Source organism: Aethalodelphis obliquidens, unplaced genomic scaffold (assembly GCF_003676395.1).
Source record: "Aethalodelphis obliquidens isolate GAN/ISIS:26980383/991018 unplaced genomic scaffold, ASM367639v1 scaffold3, whole genome shotgun sequence".
In the NCBI taxonomy this organism is placed as follows: Eukaryota; Metazoa; Chordata; class Mammalia; order Artiodactyla; family Delphinidae; genus Aethalodelphis; species Aethalodelphis obliquidens.
Window position 1 is genome coordinate 35,555,589 of NW_020837947.1, and position 14,187 is coordinate 35,569,775.

General features: G+C 39.8%; 1 protein-coding gene across 6 annotated transcripts in view; it reads right to left on the reverse strand.

Annotated features, from left to right (window-relative positions):
- Positions 1 to 340: 340 nt before the first annotated feature.
- The window catches only part of NCOA7 (nuclear receptor coactivator 7), a 144,293-nt gene continuing 130,446 nt past the window's right edge, over positions 341 to 14,187 (reverse strand). For 3 of the 6 annotated variants that reach the window (XM_027087085.1, XM_027087093.1, XM_027087080.1), the window contains 5 exons: positions 9,619 to 9,744; positions 8,166 to 8,318; positions 3,395 to 3,490; positions 2,878 to 2,951; positions 2,367 to 2,502 (listed from right to left, as the gene is read on the reverse strand). In XM_027087085.1, the coding sequence (XP_026942886.1) occupies positions 2,367 to 2,502; positions 2,878 to 2,951; positions 3,395 to 3,490; positions 8,166 to 8,318; positions 9,619 to 9,744 (585 nt within the window). Of the gene's footprint in view, positions 2,503 to 2,877; positions 2,952 to 3,394; positions 3,491 to 8,165; positions 8,319 to 9,618; positions 9,745 to 11,014; positions 11,478 to 14,187 lie in introns of those variants that run through there. The other 3 variants (XM_027087099.1, XM_027087078.1, XM_027087089.1) reach the window with 3 other exon arrangements.

The window sequence follows — 14,187 nt, forward strand, 5'->3', positions numbered from 1 at the left end:
TAAGGTAAGGTGTCTCTCATGGAAGTTAGAAAGTAGGTCAAGAGAGAGATGTTAAAAAGAAAGTCACTATTCAAAGAACAGCTAGGATTAAGAACAGAGAAACTGCTAGACAGAGCCAAGAGTTTTCTCTAGTAACTGTAACAGGAGCAGTTTTCATGAACTGATGAAAGAATAGGAGAGTGGCTACAGGGAACAAAGAGGGAATTTCCAAGGCAGCAATAAAAACATGAGCACTGGACCTTATTTATTTAGTCTTGGATACTTCATCATCCTCTCATTCAAGTAAAAGCTCTAGCATGCAATAAATACTTGTTGAATGAATCCTCAGGAAAGAAAGTCACACTGAATGCATAAATTCCTTTATTGAAAATATTGGGCTAGCACTGCATTACATATATTCAGTATCCATAAATGAAGGGCCACACATTTCTGATTGGACAATACTGTTTTAAATAGCGAACACAGCATCTGAATATGCTCTCACAAGTATAGTATCATGGACTAAACTAGGTATGAGTGAACTATATGCAAAATGACCATTTCGTTAATAGCATATGGTTGCAAATGGCATAAATGGTAAACGTGATCATCATGAGACATTCCTGGTATCTCATACCAACACATAATTTAACAAGCAGATTAAGGTTAAACTGCCAATAAGTTGTTAATCAAGAGTTCTCAATAGGAGAACTTGGGTGAAAGTGCACCCAGGCTATAGACTTAAGATTTTATAGCGTTCATTTAAACTTGCGTGGAATGTGGGTGGAGTAAAATAACTGTTGATCTGACAGGAGGCCACTTGGCAATTTGTTTGTTCTCTTTTATAAATAGTCTAAAATAAGAGAATAAGCTAAAGGAAATATTCTGCCAGCTTAAGGCCAACATTCTAAGAACTGTTTACTTCTTTAAAATGCAGGTATATAAACACTACTTTTTATTAATTTTTCCTTCTAAGATCACTGGGTATGTATCTTGTGACAGACCACTTTCTCAGCTTTGGCTATCATTTGACATTTTTTTTCCATTAGCAGTCTTTGGCTTTCATAAACGTCTGACAGTCAATAATATTTGTTAAAATTTTAACAAGTCTTTATTATTAACTTTAATAAAAGAGTGTTTTATGATGTGAAAGTGAGTTGATATTAAAAAACAAGTTTTTACTTTTTATTCTAATTTTGGTATGAATGCATTTCTTTGCATTGATTTTTCTCAAATAAAAGAGTCTAGAAATCAAGACAATTGGGATAATTTGCCCTTTTTTTCATTTGATATAAAATATACAGAAATTAAAACACTCAGTCTCATTTCAAACAGAGGCCTGTTCATTAATGTAAAAACTTGGGGAAAATTATGCAAAAAAATCCAATAAAAATACAATTTTTGTTATTAACACGTGATTTTATAAGAAGCAAAACATTTTCTTTTCAAAAGCAGGGTTTGTTCTAAATCTAGGATCATAAAGGTATACATTTCTGTAAATATCAACTTATGACTGAGAGAAATAGCTTATTTTTCTTTTACACAGTTGTGTTCAGAGTAAATAACTAAAAATGTACCTTTTTAATGACTAAATGGAAAGCTGGCCTACAACAGTCAAATCAATAAACATCGGTATTGAGTTTTAAAAAATTCAGAATTATGTGTGTATATATATATATGTGTGTGTATACATATATATATTTGGACATTAAGCAGCACATACATATACATATCACCCTAAACAATCAGGGCAAAAAAAATTTAATATAAAACTATATAAATCAAATGGGTTTGTTGCCAAAACATAGCACAAAATGTATACATTTCTTTATTTCAAAATTTGACACATTAAAAGAAAAAACTGCCAACACATTTCAGACAATATACTAGAAATAATAAATAAAACAGTTTTTAAAAATCATATATTCCCTTTAAGTGCTGTGCACTCTGAGTTTTTCTAAATGAGACTAAACTTTTCCATGGCAAACAACAGTATGCTGTACATTTTGGTAATGAAAATTATATTGATAAATATACAAGGAATGTATATATTTCCACAGTATTTTCTTTTTCACAGTTACCAAAAATAAAAATTGCATTCAACTCACATCTATAAATATTCTGATTCCTCACTGTATGGATTTGAAGGAAGTGAGAGTATAAAGTCTTTCAACAATCTGGACTTCAGATTTCTTTCTTCATCGTCTGCCTTCCACATGTACCTTTCAGAATCTCTCTGCAATGTGATCACACGCTGAGATGAAGGCAGAAAGAAAGCACTATGATGGGATGAGGCAGTCTGGGCTGGGGCTTGCTCTTCCAGCCAGCTTTAGCAGGGCTGATTGAACCCAGTCTTTTTAATGTCATATTTTAAGGCAGTCTGAATTTCACTCGAATGTCCATACCTCGAGATCCTGAACTATGAAGTCTTCCTTTTTGGAAAGAATATCATTATTAAAAGTGCTGCAGGAGTTGCTTCGTCCATGGTATAAATCAGCATCTAGCCATAAACCAAATCGTCCCCTGAAAAGGTTAATAAAATGGTGAAAACATTTCAATTTTATGTGCACACTTTCTGTCCTCCCTTGCCCCAACTTCTTTCTTTTATGCTGTACACAGACAAAACCCTAAACTGCTTATAAAACAAAAGGTACATTTCCTTTATTTCATTTAAATGACCCATCTTTCCTAAAAGACGGGTGGCAGTAGTCCCTCATTTAGACACATAAATAAGTCATTTTACCTTCAATTCTTAGTGTCATGTGGTAGACCACACTGTCCTAAATAATCGAAGCACATGGACTAGCTAAAATCACCTGACACCAAAGTTTCAGTTACCTGGGTCAAAACAGGCTCACTCAAGTCAGGTGGTAATTATAATAACAACAAAAACCTTACCCTCCACCACCAAGTTCCAAAGAACTTATGTCTCCATTGATAAAGTAAGAGTTTTCTCCACTCCACTTAAAGACCTTAGGACAGAAACACAAGACAGAGAACAGACATTTCAATCTGGAGAATTCACGAAGAGGGAGTAGCAGCATAGTACCTGTGTGTGTGCAAGGGCACTACCCATTGGCTGAGGAAGCTCCTGACGGCCAGACCTCTCCCACACCAGGATGAGATCTCCCAAGGGGTTATGATGTAGGAAAGACCTCTCAGACACATGTTGGCTCTGACTTGCAACCCCTCCCTGATATTAGACCATGCAAAAGAGCAGTTCCCAAGGCCTGGGGAGGGAATCTAAGCAGTTTCTGTGCTGCAGTCATGAAGTGCTGGCCAGGCTAGAGTGAGGCCAGATGAGGTTACCTCGAGTAACGGGATGGGACAGCTGCTGCTCCAACCACAGCCCCCCATCACCGACCCTCCTGACACCGTGACACCAGGAAGTTGGGTATTTCTTTCATCTAGGTACCTTGAAGTTAGGGCTAAACGTGTAGAGAAAAGTTTCGCCTGTGCCATAATAGTGATCACTGAACTTGAAAGGATGAGTTGCATATGCTCCAAAAATCTGTCAAAAGAAAACAGAAACCTTATCTACTTTCAACCATAAACCTCCCAAAAAAAAGACTTTCTGAAATATTTTAGCACAATCCTATTCTGAGATCTCATTATATCTCTTTCAGCAAAGATCATTACTAAATCAGAGTTCCTAAATAAAAAAGACCACCATCCAACAAATAAAATGTCCCCAATTCTCATTAGAACCCAAGTGGCTTAGAGAACTTATCTGTCAAAGGCCAACAATTGCTCCAGTTTTAAAAGACTTCCGAAGTCCACTATAGAGACAAATTTCTTTTAGTGAATACAGAGGACATACTGGAAACATTAACAAGATGCATCTTGCACACAGAAATGAGTGGTTGAGAGAATGAAGGCATATCTCTGATGTGTTTTCTAAGTAAAATTGTGGCCAGAGGTTTCCCTGGAGAAAATAAATTTTTCTCTCCTTTGATTCGAAAAATGAGTTTTCAACATACTTATTAAAACTGCATCCTTAACGTGACTGATCCAGTATATCTTAGTTCAAAATGGCTTTTAAGAAAAAAGTAACAATTCTGTAATACTGTGGGCTTTAAAGGTGGGTTAGATGTATCTGAATCAATGATTTTTCTATTATTTCTTATTGGGGTTGGAAGGAGTAGTCTTTTCAGAACACGCATGTCCACTGCTTCAGCTTCCTATCCTCTGCTCAGATCCTGACCAGTGTGTGCAGGAGTGAGGACTGGCAAGAATATATATTCTGGAAATGTCCCTAGGTGATTCTGATATATTTTCTCCAAATCCCACTTGGGAAACAATGCTTTTTTTAAAAAATATTTATTTATTTGGTTGTGCTGGGTCTTAGTTGTGGCATGTGGGCTCCTTAGTTGCAGCTCGCTGGCTCCTTAGTTTTGGCATGTGAACTCTTAGTTGTGGCATGCATGTGGGATTTAGTTCCCTGACCAGGGATCGAACCCGGGCCCCTGGCATTGGGAGCGTGGAGTCTTAACCACTGCGCCACCAGGGAAGTCCCAAGAAACAATGCTTTAAATGGAGTCTACCTGAAAAATGTCTTATAAGTTTTCAAACTAATTTAAATTGGATTATCATCATCATGGAATCTCTTCTTTACCAAGTACACTCAGTTCCTAGCTCCTTGAAATACTAAAAATTAGGTAGAGTAGAAGTCTAGAATCTCTTTCTAACCCATGTTCTTCATACCAAAACCTGTCCCTAGAGCTGTTAAGAACAAGGAAAAAACAGTAACAAATTTTCTTAGCAATCATGGAAATCTGTTTAAGCACTGGAGATATGATGATACTAAGAAATTACTGTTAATTTTTTAGGTATTATAGCATTATGGTTATGTAAGAAAATGTCCATTTTATTTTTTTCTATTAATTAACTTAGGAAGAAATTGTAGAATAATGGTATTGTTGGGTCTATACCATCGAAAATTTTAACATGTTTGACAGTAATAGAACAAAGGAATCCAGGGGAATGAATGAAGATAGCCCAAAGTGGTAAAAGGAAAGTTAATATGACAAAACCTATAAATGTATAATTGCTCTCCTTTCTTCTCTCAGCTTTCTTAGTAGATAAAAATTATACAAACAGCTATATAACAGTTTATTGTTGAGTTAGTAATATATATCAACGTAATATAACAAAATTACCACAAAAAGTAGAAAGATGTCATAGAGCAATATAGGAGTAACATTTCTATATTTCACTGGAATTAAGTTAATATAGATCGGACTCTATTACCTGATGATTGTTCTATTATTTTCCACAATGCTTTGTGGTATAAATTACTCCACGGTCTCATTCAATTAAATTTGGGCCCCTTTGCAGGGGTAGTTTCTGTGGCCAGTCTATGAAGTTCATCCTGACTCCAGGAAGGCTCTCCTTAGCTGTCTCTTTCCCCGGTTCTCTCTGGTAAACTAGATGGTCTACAGCTTAGTTTGCTGCCTTCATGGAACTACCAGCCTCCTCTTAGTTGTTTACCACCAAAATTTTCATTGTTCTCTAGAGTGTCCCTTGGCTTGACCTTCCCCATGTTCTTCTAAATAACATCAGTTCCTTTGGAGAGAGCTTCTGAGCTATATGTTTTATGGTCCGCCTCTTCCCCTGGAGCTGGGGGCTGGACAGTGGCCTGCTTTTCTCAAAGGTACAGTCCTGTTTTATGAGCAGGGTGCTGGGCAGGGGCAGCAGCCACTGGTCTTGGCTCCGCTCACCTGACATGGAACTTCTGCCCTATGTGCTGGAGCAAGGGCAATAGAGACCCCTGTATTCTCGGCCTGCCATGCAGAAGGTAGAGCAACTGTCCTCTGAGAAGGGGCTGGTCAGAGGAAGAGAGCCCTGAAATTTAGCCTCTGAAACAGAGATCTTGGGTAGGGGATAAGACATGCTGGGGACCTGCCCCTAGAGGAGGCATATCATAGTCTTTGCCTGGGAGCTGGCAGCTGAGGGATCCTCATCTTGTCCACACGTGCCCAGAAGGAAGCTTGTCTGAACAGGGGTTGGGGGAGGGAGCAGGCTGTGCCTTCAAATACCGCAGAATCTCACTATTATTACTGGGCTTCATTAGATTTTCTTAAATAAATGGTTCTTCACTTGCTGTATGCCCTTAGGGCAATTTCCAGAGACTTTAAATGATTGTTGTTTTTATAATTCCCACCATTAATGATTGTTTCACTGGGGATTGATTCCGTAGAACTCCTCATGCCTGCCATTCTGCATGCGTAATGCTTTTATCTTAGAATTTTATATAATTCATTTCCAGATAAACTTACAGGTGTTGTTCTATCATGTTCCCAAGCACAGCAAGCCGCATCCTTGCCTTGGGGGTAGGTGGGGTGGGGAAAGCAGAGTTATGCCTTCAAATAACACAAATGCCTCCAGGGCACCAGATCCAGTAAGATTATACCTCTAGACAAACAGTGTAATCTTCAGGTATAGGCAGGCCTCCTTTACATGTCTGCTGATAGGAAGCTGAGTAATACTGGGCATCATCAAAACCTGCTCTGTGAGGCCAACACATTCCCCAACAAGTTCTCTTTTGGTAAATTAATAGAACTAATCTATACTTACGGTGCAGGTACGGGCGCGCGTGCGTGCGTGCGTGCGTGCGTGCGCGTGCGCGTGTGTGTGGTCTAAAACCATCTAGCCCTATCTCATCTAAAAAGTAGCACCTAACTTTGCAAACATTTCACTAAATCCCTAAGTAATTCCATTTTAAACCTTTGTTATTATTATTTAAATTTTTAACTTGACTCTCCCTTCTGTTCAGCTTGGACTATGATTAAATAAAGTGTTCTCAATCAGTAAATAACAGTAGGAACAATGATAGTAACTAAACTATTCCTCACAACTCTTAATCTACTTACAGGAATGATCACCGCTGAGAAAGACAGTGCCCTTCTTTCTGCTAATTTTTCCCAAGACAAATTATGACAGCAAAAATCTGTTTCCCCTAAAATGATCCTAATTATATGGCTTCTCAGTAAGCTCCCCAATGCTTAATAGTGCCCCACATCTAACAGACAGTCATTATACATTTTCTGAATGGATGAATAAATAAATGGTTGTCAAGTAAACCCTGCTTCCAAATGCCAGGAAGAGAAAATAATGACACCTACAAAAAGTGTAAAGAAATTTCTTCTTGCTATAATATAGACCAAGTTGAAATGAATAGAGCAGACTTGAAAGATGCTTTCCTTTTGTGAAGCAGAAGTCGGCCTGGATGGTACATGAAAGAAACCTGGACAGATTCCACTCGTACTCCAGGCTGACCGAGTGAAGAATTATTAGCTTAGGGGAGATGGGGGTAATATCTAGATTTCACCAGTGCCTCCAAGACCGACAGCAACGTGGGTGAAAGTGCACTAAGCAATGGTCCAGAGCATTTTCTCCTGTTTTGTAACAACTGGGCCCTTCAGGTACAACATACCATGGCCTTAACTGACTCTCCATCTCAGCAACTATGCGGGCAAGGTTGGTGGGCACTACTTCAGCTACCTGGAAGAAGTTCTGGTATGGCACTGGGACTGCTTTCTGCAGCTATGTCCAAATCTAGACTTGACTTTTCTTCCAGCTTCTCCAGTTTTAGGTTACAGAATATCATTATAGTATATATATATTACAGTATATATATTATATATAGAGTTTATATATATATATACTCCATGATGAGTACAGGAAAAAAATTCCTTAGAATGTGACTGTATTTGGAGATACACTCCATTTTCTTTTTTAGAGATGCATTCTGAAGTATGTAGAGGTGAAATGACATAATAATTGGGATTTACTTCAAAATACTTCAGGGAAGAAAAGCCAACAAAGGAAAGAATGAAGTGTATGTGGCAAAGTCCTGCTAACTGTAGAATCTGAGTGATGAGAGGTCATTGTATTAGTCTCTCTACTGTTGTGTAGGTTTGAAAAGCTTCATTAAAAAAAATGTTCCTTGGGCTTCCCTGGTGGCGCAGTGGTTGAGAGTCCGCCTGCCGATGCAGGGGACACGGGTTCGTGCCCCGGTCTGGGAAGATCCCACATGCCGCGGAGCGGCTGGGCCTGTGGGCCATGGCCACTGAGGCTGCGCGTCCGGAGCCTGTGCTCCACAACAGGAGAGGCCACAACAGTGAGAGGCCCACGTACCGCAAAAAAAAAAAAAAATGTCCCTCTATAAGAGGAACAAGCCTCACCTGATTATCCATATCTTTGATGACCAATAGGACAGGACTGTCTAGTGATGCTGACTTCCGGTAGAGAGTTTTCAAGCTGGTCCCATGCTCTAATGTGCTGTATACGAGACTCCATGGATACCCCTGTACCCTTGCTGGAAGGCGTCGGGCCAGCTGTGAATCCAAAGATGAAGATGTAAATACACAGTCTGCCTACAAATCACTCATGAATTTGTAGCACAAAACCGATGCCTGTGGCTCAAACTCGATAATTACACTACTTCCATATCTCTCCCCTATACTGTAGCAAATATTTGCCACTATAAACCAAGAAGGGAAAATCATCCCTTGGCAGGGATGCTCCCCAGAGCACGCATTCCCTCTCAGGGATGATCCTGAAGGGTCACTATGCCACTATATATTTGAAGATACAGCACCTAGTTTGATAAAGAGGTATGAATTAGACACATGCTCTCTTGTTTACACTTCAACCTGACTTTCACCAAGCAGTTCATGTTTCTCGAATTGTTCTTTCTAAACCTTCAAAGGCTCAGAGCTGCTACTGACAGCTGTAAATTCCCACCAAAGTGAGAACAAGAAGACACGGGTGTTTTATGCTAGTAATCAGATGTAGTCTGTCCTCATTACACTTGTATCTTTCACTTACATTAATATTAAACTTGGCTGCCATAAATATCAATAATGCATATCTCTTCAAAAATACACACAAAGGAGGCTATATAAAATGTTCAAGTCCTCAAGAATGCTTGACATAGTTCTAGAATCAGCATGAACTCCATCCCTGTAACTGCTTGGTCAAGTCGCCTAGCTTTCCTGGGCCTTCGGAGATGGCATTTGTAAATTGAGGGACTTGAACTGGATGATTCTTTAAGGTGTCTGAAATTCAGGTTTCTAAGCTGACTGATGGGGGAAGCACAAGAGGTCCCTTACTAAAGTTCAAATACAAGCACGTAGTATTTCATAAAAACTCACGTAAGAGATGTTCAGAAAATAGAAAGCAAGCCAAAAAAAAGTACAGAAAAAGGAAAGTTACTCCTAGTGGTAGGTGGTTTTCATAAAGCAAGTAAAGTGTACTTGCTACATGACTTTTACTGAGCTCAATAAATTGAAACCATCGGAACTCTGCGATAATCATTAGGATAAATTTGGATCCTTTTAAAATACATTAGGACTATAGTAGGACACTTTAAAAATTGTTTTGAAGACAAGAAATGGCTTTTTGTTCAGGTTCGGGGAATGGACGTAGGTGTCTGGCCAAGTCCTTGCACTCCCAAGAAGGTGGCAGGGATGCTGCCTTTCAGAAGCAGAGAAGGGCCCTGGTTAGGCTGCTGGTGTTTCTTCCTTTAAAGCTCGGCTCATGCTTCACCCCAAGTGAGAAGAGCAAATGCCAGGGGTGGGAAATGTGTTCTAAGGTTTGGAAGACACCCATCCTAAGTCCCCAGGAAGAACCCACCTGCTCGATGTGCATGTTCTCCAGAAGCGCACTGTGGGGCTGCAGGATCGGCAGGGCGGCCTCATCCTCATCTTCATAGTAGCTACATGTGCTCTTCCTGCGTTTTGCCTCCTCAACGGTGATGATCTGAAATGGAGAAGACAAATAAACCAAGAAAAACGATATTTTTGCTTTTCCTTCACCTGCTATAAAGGACCTCAGGTACACAATTGCCTGTAACAGGTAGGGTTTTAGCAGCAGGACATAAGTTGAGCCAGCACTTTGGGGGAAATGGCTAATCACAATGTCAATTTCAGAGCAAATGGAGAATTAACACAGTACAGCTATAGCACTTAATATGTACAAATTAAAGTCACAAGTTTTCCAATTTTACTATTGCTCAGTCATCAAGTAAGAATTATGTATAACTCCACAAGCGACTTATACCCTTGAAATGCCCTAAATTATTCTCCATTAGCCTGCATCTAAATTTGAATTGTTACGGGACTAACAGATATCATACTATGAGCAAGTCTTCTATAAATAGGGAAATGGGGACGATAAGGATAGTCCTTTAATCAAGAATCCTAATGTTTTCTCTCAAGGCTGATCATAGCAACCAACCCTGACAGAAATAGCAAATGATAACATCTAAGGAAAGCAACAACACAAAGAGACACGAAGCTTTAGTCTAAATTACAATTAGGTATGATTCTTTATGGAGAGTTGAGAAACCATCAAAATAATCTTTCCTTCAAGGCTGAGAACAGAAACATGATGTTGTACACAACATTTATTATTTCATCATAAATACACTTATAAACTACCAGGTTAAAAATCATTTTTCTTTTGCCTCTCCGAAAGTCTGGATAAATCACTAAATTACCTTGTAATTGAAGGATACAGACAGAAGGTAACTAATTCACCAAAATTCCTGAGTACAAATATTAATGACTTTTGCATCATAGAGAAAAAACATTTACATTACATTTAGTGAAGGTTGTCAGACAATGACTACTTAGTTTCCAAAATGCTGTCATCTGAGCTGGATTTACAGGTAAGGAAATTAGCCCTTAAATGTTACCGTCTTCTCAAGGGGCATTTACTTAAAGAAAACACTGTTGAAGAATCACACATCCAGCATTTTAAATGTATTAAATAAAGCATATATTTTGGGGGAACTCTACATTTAACACAGGTACAAAGTGGGGCTGTGGAATGAAAAAATCAGTATGGAGTTTTGACTCCAAAGGGAAAGGGCAAACCACACCATCTCTCTCTCCAAAGTGAATAAAATACCTGCTCTGGCTGAAGTATTAGCACGATCCTTTCTAATTAGAAAGCATTTCAAAGCATCTTAGCGGCAGAGCTTGGAGGATTCAGGGGCACATGATTAGCCCTCAGGACTCCAACATACCTTCACAAAAGGCTCTTGGTCCGGTCTGGCACAATAGAAAATCTGAATGTCCAGGGGCAATCTTCTCATCGTGAAGTAGTGTGAACTGCCTGCTTGCTCTCTAAAGAGGTGCAGGTTTTTTCTCTTATCTGCCTCCACACCACTGTTACTTACAGCCACACTGAGCTACAACTGTTTATGCAGTATCTCGGTTCCCGCATGATTGAGTTTCTGTTTCCCTTAGGAGACAGTTCAATATTTCTACAGGAACACACCCAAATTAGGATTTAGAGCAAACACACACTTCCTGTTAGGCATAGCTGTGAGGCTGTAAAAAGACACTTTCACCTTTGAAATGGTGGTTTCCTAACAGCACAACAAAACCGCATTGTTGTTTTTTTTCTTCTTCTCTGTCTTGTACTTTTCTTCCCAATTGTCCTCCAGCTGGCTGAGCTAGCTTTTCTAGCCCTGCCTTTTCAGATTTGTTTTTTCTGCATTCTAAAGCGAAACCTTCATTTTAAAAGTTTATGTGTGTTCCCTGACGTCAGTTTGAATCTCAAAGGAAATATGAAAAGGAGCCTTTACCAGAGGTAGGTTCATTACGCTTAGAACAATGGCGTTTCACTTCAATACCGTCATGTTTGTTAGGTATGAGAAACTTCAAAGAACTGAAAGAACATCCGGTTTATATGAGGCTGAGAAAAATGTTAGTTTAGATTCAGGTTTTCTGAAGAGCACCTTTTAACCTTTCAAAATATTAATCTTAATGACTAATAAGCATGATGAGTCCTCCTCTACTGCCCAGACCAGATATCAGCGGGTTGGAAAGAAATGTAGATTACCATTGGATCAATTTTCAGGGATCTTTCTGTGAGTTTTCCAGATCGAAAATGGCCTCTTGGTCTCCAGTACCCCTGGGAGATCGGGCGCCACTACATAGTTCATCCTGGGGGTCAGTTCTAATGAGGCTCTGGGAGATAACTGGTGACCAGTCTCAGGTCAGCCAGAACTTATTCTCAATGCAAGAGCCTGGACACAATCTAGGGCAGAATCACTTGGATTTTGTGCCAGTGAGACAGCATTCTTTTCAGTGCCTGACACTTCATGACAGCTAACATTTACTGAGTGCTTTCTATATGATGGCAAGTGCCAGGTGCTTTGCCAGGCATGTGGCACAAATAATTCCAGTATATCATTTATCAGCTTTTCAAATTAGCGAAAGCTTTAAGAAAGGGATAATAGAAATAGTACTTTCTGTTGCCAGAAGCACAATGAGAAGAAGGGCATTCCTCACATTTCTGGAAAATTGTCATTATATAAAAGATTAGGAGCCTTAAAAAAAAATCAATAGCCTTATACTAAGTAATATCACTTTCAGGAAATTAGGGGAACAGAGTTACAGATCATCTCATCCTTGTGAAAACCTTGAACCAACACGATTCCTAAAAGTGGGGAATTGTTAAATAAATTCTGATTGAGGTTTAAAATATTATATAACCATTAAAATGAGGCTTCAAAATCTTTAATATGATACAGTTCTCACAAGATGTCAGGTGAGAAAAGCCAGACACCAAACTATACATAGAACATTATCCCATTTTGCAAAAATACTCTCTCACCCTTACCGCCTAGAAAACACCCTAAAATAGAAAAAAATGAGTCCAAAAAATGTACAAAAGTAATGTGTGGTTAGATACTATTTTCTAAATGTTCTGCATTGTGCTTTTCTGTAGTTTCCAAATTTCCTATAATAAAAGCAGGTGTTACTTTTATAAAATTAAGAAGTAAAGCTTATTTAAAGAGCTTGGGTATGGAGGATGGACTTAGTGGTTGGGTTGACTGGAGTTGCCCTAGAGTTTAAGTGAAGGATGCAGACAGCTGACTAGGGCAGTGGTCCCCACCCTACGTAAGATCAGAATCAACAAATTCTAACTAGAGATGACTGACTACATATGATGATGAAAGAGAAGAATCTGGGTTGATATCTAGGCTTCTAGCTTGGGGCACCACTAATTAAGATGGGAATACATGAGAAGAAGCAAGTTTTGGGGAAAGATGAAGAGACGTTTTGGACATGCTGAGGATCAGACACCTGTCAGGGGAGTGAAGGTTCCTCTTCCCCACCCACAGAGGAGAAGCAATGCCACCATGAAGCAATGCTATCACAGTGGCCTGGCCTTAAGGTAATGCTAGTAAGCAGAATTTGCTCCTGCATGGGAGGGAGCTTGGACAGCATTCTTCTCCTCATTGTACTTTTGACTTTCTCTTCCATGTGGCAAGAAATAGGGATAGGGGCTTCCCTGGTGGTGCAGCGGTTGAGAATCTGCCTGCTAATGCAGGGGACACGGGTTCGAGCCCTGGTCTGGGAGGATCCCACGTGCCACGGAGCAACTAGACCCGTGAGCCACAACTACTGAGCCTGCGCATCTGGAGCCTGTGCTCCGCAACAAGAGAGGCCGCGATAGTGAGAGGCCCGTGCACTGCGATGAAGAGTGGCCCCCGCTTGCCACAACTAGAGAAAGCCCTCGCACAGAAACGAAGACCCAACACAGCAAAAATAAATAAATTAATTAATTAATAAACTCCTACCCCCAACATCTAAAAAAAAAAAAAGAAATAGGGATAACAGTCCAGTCACCTCTCTCTCCAGTTATCTTTTCTTTCCATGTCCCAAGTGTTAACAAGTACACTAGGAGCTCGCAACAAGCCAACCCATTTCTTCCTCCTTCTCCATCCCTTCTTCTTTTCTTCCTCTTCCACTACAGGTCTAGAGACACCTTCTAAAGGGATTTGCCCTCTCATTCTCCTCAGTGGCTCAGTCTGAGTGGCTCACTCAAGCCCACTCTACTCTAGATCTGGAAGCAGACCTTTCTCTCTCTGCATGCCCCTCTAGCTCCTTTTCCTCTGGTGCTGGTAGGTGTGGCCTCTTCTCCCACAGGAGTTGTCAAGAGCTGAGATTCAAGGTTGGGATTAGTGGAAAGATGCAGAATAGGCCTAAAAGCGGGCTGCTTCAGTTCAAGATATTCAGGCCTAGTCGGGAAAGGATTAAATCCCCAGTGAAATTTAAACCTTCTCTCTGGCCCTCCATATTGGGCAAGAGACCATAGCCTCACTAAGAAAATATACATTTCCTAGCTATGCTTCGTCTGTGCGCATATCTCATGGGGGTGGGGGCCTCTTGGGCACAGATGGTT